The sequence below is a fragment of the Manacus vitellinus genome, unplaced genomic scaffold, assembly GCF_001715985.3.
Source record: "Manacus vitellinus isolate BGI_N305 unplaced genomic scaffold, ASM171598v3 scaffold_256_pilon, whole genome shotgun sequence".
Taxonomy (NCBI): Eukaryota; Metazoa; Chordata; class Aves; order Passeriformes; family Pipridae; genus Manacus; species Manacus vitellinus.
The window spans coordinates 3,934-8,118 of NW_021939853.1; the positions used below are offsets into that span (position 1 = coordinate 3,934).

The following is a 4,185-nucleotide window of genomic DNA, read 5'->3' on the forward strand; positions in this document are numbered from 1 at the left end:
GTGGGGGGTGTGTTTGTGTTCCCCCCTCCCCCAAACCAAACAAACAATGGGCTGGGGGCTCGTGGTGCTTCAGAGTTTATTGAGGGAGTTGGGGGAGCGACCCCTGGGAGGGGGGTCAGGCTGGGTTTGTTGCCCCTCCCCCTCCTACTTGGCTTTGGGGTTCCTGAACTTGCGCCCTGCAAACTTGGCCTTGTCCCCCAGCGCCTCCTCGATCCTGGGGGTCAGTGGGGGGACATGGGGTCAAATGGGGTGACCCAGAGGTCGGGGGTGGGACATGGGGAACACACAGGGACAAGGACACTCTGGGCAGGGTACATGGGGATGGGCCTGGGGACCCCCCAACTGCCCCCGGGGCCTCCCCCCAGCTCCCTGTGGGGGATGTGAGGACACAGGGTGGGGGGATGAACGTTTGGGGACAAGGATGGGGAGACACAGAGATTTGGGACTGCCTCACCTCATCAGCTGGTTGTATTTGGCCAAGCGCTCGGAGCGACAGGGAGCTCCCGTCTTGATCTGGGGAGACAGAGGGGACATTGAGGGGTGCTGGGGGACACAGGGGGTGACGGGAGACGAGGGGACTCACCTGGCCCGTGCACAGCCCCACCACGAGGTCAGCGATGAAGGTGTCCTCGGTCTCGCCCGAGCGGTGACTCACCATCACCCCCCAGCCGTGGCTCTGGGCCAGTTTGCACCTGGGAAGGGGACCTGAGCTCGCACGGGGGTCGTGCACAGGGAGCTCAAGGGGCTGCACACAAAGGCTTTGCACAAGGACTCACACCTGGGTGGGTGCAGCGAGGGGGTTTGCACGGGGATTTCTACAGGGATTTGCACGGGGATTCACACCTGGATGGACTTTGTGACAGGGGTGTTGCACAGGGGAGGGTCACACAAGGACTCACACCTGGATGGGCTCGGTGGCAGGGATTTGCACAAGGATCCACAGGAGGACTCACACCTGGATTGACTCAGGGATGGGGATGTTACACAGGGATTTGCACGAGGGGTCACAGGAGGTCTTACATCTGGATGGACTCAGTGACAGAGGTGTTACACGGGGATTTGCACAAGGATTCTCAGGGGGACTCACGCCTGGATGGACTCGGTGACGGAGCCGATCTGGTTGACCTTGAGCAGGAGGCAGTTACACGCCTTCACCTCGGCCGCCTGCGCGATGCGCTTGGGGTTGGTCACCGTCAGGTCATCGCCTACCACCTGGATGTCCACCTGTTTCAGGAAGCTCTTCCAGCCCTCCCAGTCGTCCTGGTCAAAGGGGTCCTCGATTGACACCACTGCAGGGAAACAGCCACCAGTCTGCACCAGTACGGTCCAGTCACCTCTGGTGGTTGGGAGAGGAACACTGACCACCCTGTGGCCCCAGGCACAGCCCTGTATGAGCCATCAGAGTCCCCACCTGCATTCCCAGTGCCTTCCCCTCCCTCCTGGTGTCCTCCCAGTCCCTTCCAATCCACCCCAGTATCTTCTCAGTGTCTCCCAGTCCCTCTCGGTGTCCCCCCAGTCCCTCCCAGTGTCTCCCTGTGCTTGCCAGTGCCCTCCCAGTTTCATGCCAGTGCTCACCGGGGTAGTCCTTGATGAAGTTCTTGTAGAGTTGCCCCAGCTGCTCCCCAGTGATGAGGCGCTTGGGGTCTGGGGGTGATTTGAAGTCCAGGTCGTACTTGCCCTCCCGGCAGAACTCAGAGGCCGCCACATCCATCCCGATGACCACCTTGTCTGGGTACCCAGCCTGGGCAATGGCCGCTTTCAGCAGCTCCAGAGCTGGAGGGACCCCAACTCAGCACCGGCCACAAGGTGGGGGGAGAGACCCAACCCCCCCCAAACCCCCAATTACCCCCCAAACCTGCACCCCAGGGGGGACAGACACAGGGGTCTGGGCTCAAATCCCCCCACAGGGTCTCCAAAATCCATCCATGCTGACCCTTGACCGAGGGGACTTGGACCCCATGGCCCCCTCAGGGCCCCTCCCCCCCAAGCCAGATGGACCCAGGGCCTCCCCTGCCCTTTCCTGCCCTTCCCCCACTGCCCCATGACCTTTCTCCAGTTACCACTAATTCAGGATGTGACCCCGAAACCCAACCCCAGGGGTGGGAGGGAGGATCCATAAATAGCTCCAAGCCCCCAACCCCTGGGGTAGGGGAGCACCCAGGCCCTCTGGGAGGCAGCCAGGTGTTCCGAGGGCCCCCACCTTCATTGTTCTCCAGGATGTTTGGGGCAAAGCCGCCCTCGTCGCCCACGTTGGTGGCGTCTTTGCCGTACTTGGACTTGATGACGGCCTTGAGGCTGTGATAGACCTCGGCGCCGATGCGCACGGCCTCGCGGAACGTCGCGGCGCCCACCGGCAGCACCATGAACTCCTGCATGGCCAGCTTGTTCCCCGCGTGAGAGCCCCCATTGATCACGTTGAAGGCCTGGCCAGGGGGGCCCAATGAGTCCAAAGAGCCCCCCAAGACTCAGCCTTGCCCTAAGGGCTTGACAACCCCCTTAAAAACCCAACCAGGTCCCCCAAAGTTCCAATGTCTGCCCAAAGACCCCATGAACTCCAAAAGACTCAACTCCCCCAAGACTCAACCGGGTCCCCCCCATACCCAAAGACCCTTCCCAAAGACTCAAAGAGCCCCCCAAGAACCAATAAATCACACAATATCCACAAACACAACCAGGTCCCACCAAACCCAACCAACACCCCCCCAAAAACCTTGGTGGGATGCCCCAAAATCCTCCTCAGACATCCACCAACCCCTCCCCAAGACCCATTTGTGCCCCTATAAATCCCCCACTGTGCCCCCAGTCCCTCCTGCTCCTCTGGGGTGCTCCAGGGTACCGGCACGGGCAGGATGAGCTCAGTGTTGCCGGCCAGGTTGGCGATGTGCTGGTACAGGGGGATCCCCTTCTCAGCTGCCCCGGCTTTGCAGACAGCCAGTGAGACCCCCAGGATGGCATTGGCCCCGAATTTAGCTGAGGGACGGGAAGGAGGGGCTCAGTTTGAGGTTTCCCAGGGTCTGGGGGAAGGTGGGGGGGTGAGGGGAGCTCACATTTGTTCTCGGTGCCGTCCATCTCAATCATGAGCTTGTCGATCTTCTCCTGCTCCACCACACTGAGTTTCTGGGGCATGGGGGGAGGTGTCAGCCTCCCACCTGCCCCACAAGTGCCCCCCAATCCTCCCCCACCCCTCTCCTCCCCCACACGTACCTTCTCCACCAGAGCTGGGCCCAGGGTCTTGTTGATGTGATCCACGGCCTTCAGCACCCCTGGGGGGTCAGGGCAGGGGGTGTGACCTCTGACCTTGGGGGTCACCCCCTCCCACCAAACACATGAGGGCGGGAGGTTGGGAGGGACTGATGGGGGAGGGATTGGGGGGGCTGTTGTGTCTTTGGGGCACTGAGATAGGTCTTGGGGGAGGTTTAGAGGATGCAGTTGGGTCTTGGGGGGTTGTTGGGTCATTGGGGGGAGTCCATTGGTTGGGTCTTGGGGGACCCATTTGAGTCCTGGCAGCTCTTGAAGGACCCAGATGGCTCTCGGGGGTGTTGTAGAATCTTGGGGGGTCCAGTTGGACCACTGGGGGGTCATTGGGGAAGTTGGCTCTTGGGGGACCCAGCTGGGTTTTCAGGGACCTTGTTGGGGTCTGCAGGGTTTTGGGGGTCCCTGATTGGTTTTTGGGGTGCCTGGCTGTGCCCACTTCCCCCTCTCCTTCTCAGGTCCAACCTTTGCCCAGGTAGCGACTCTTATCCCCATCCCGGAGCTCCAGGGCCTCGTGGATCCCGGTGGAGGCTCCACTGGGAACTGCCGCCCGGAACCGTCCTGGGGGAGCAGAGGACAGTCAACCCCCAGCCAGGGCCCCCCCATGTCCCCAGCACCCCCTTATCTTCCCTCCACATCCCACCACAACCCTGAAGATCCTCCAAGTCCCCCCCCAGCCTCCCAACCCCCGTGTCACCCCCCGGCCCCTCTCCGTACCCTTGGCCGTGAACAGATCCACCTCCACCGTGGGATTCCCGCGGGAATCCAGGATCTCCCGGGCCACAATCTTCTGGATGGACATGGCTGCAGTGGAGGGGACCTGGGGGGCAAGGTCAAGGTCAGGGGCGTCCCGGCCTGACCCCAGACCCTGCAGACCCCTCCCCATCTCCCGGGGTAGTGACCCCCGTGTCCAGGTGCCCCGGAGGTGGCCCC

The 4,185-nt window shown here is 62.2% G+C and overlaps 1 protein-coding gene across 1 annotated transcript; it reads right to left on the bottom strand.

The window, feature by feature from the left end:
- Window positions 1-59: 59 nt before the first annotated feature.
- Window positions 60-4,088, bottom strand: ENO3 (enolase 3). The gene is made up of 11 exons (XM_029960155.1): window positions 3,970-4,088; window positions 3,718-3,813; window positions 3,205-3,263; window positions 3,048-3,117; window positions 2,837-2,970; window positions 2,201-2,423; window positions 1,576-1,773; window positions 1,088-1,289; window positions 584-692; window positions 455-513; window positions 60-214 (listed from the first exon to the last, which is right to left on the bottom strand). The coding sequence occupies exons 1-11, from the start codon at window positions 4,052-4,054 to the stop codon at window positions 145-147; spliced, it is 1,305 nt and encodes a 434-aa protein (XP_029816015.1). The 5' UTR covers window positions 4,055-4,088; the 3' UTR covers window positions 60-144.
- Between the last annotated feature and the right edge of the window lie 97 nt (window positions 4,089-4,185).

What these genes read in the sequence shown, in the direction of transcription:
- ENO3 (XM_029960155.1), bottom strand. Translation starts at nt 4,054, where the DNA reads ATGTCCATCCAGAAGATTGTGGCCCGGGAGATCCTGGATTCCCGCGGG. An exon ending in GGACGGCACCGAGAACAAAT is followed by an intron (nt 2,971 to 3,047) that starts GTGAGCTCCCCT and finishes CCCGTCCCTCAG; the next exon opens with CTAAATTCGGGGCCAATGCC. An exon ending in CTTCATCAAGGACTACCCCG is followed by an intron (nt 1,290 to 1,575) that starts GTGAGCACTGGC and finishes GTTTCCCTGCAG; the next exon opens with TGGTGTCAATCGAGGACCCC.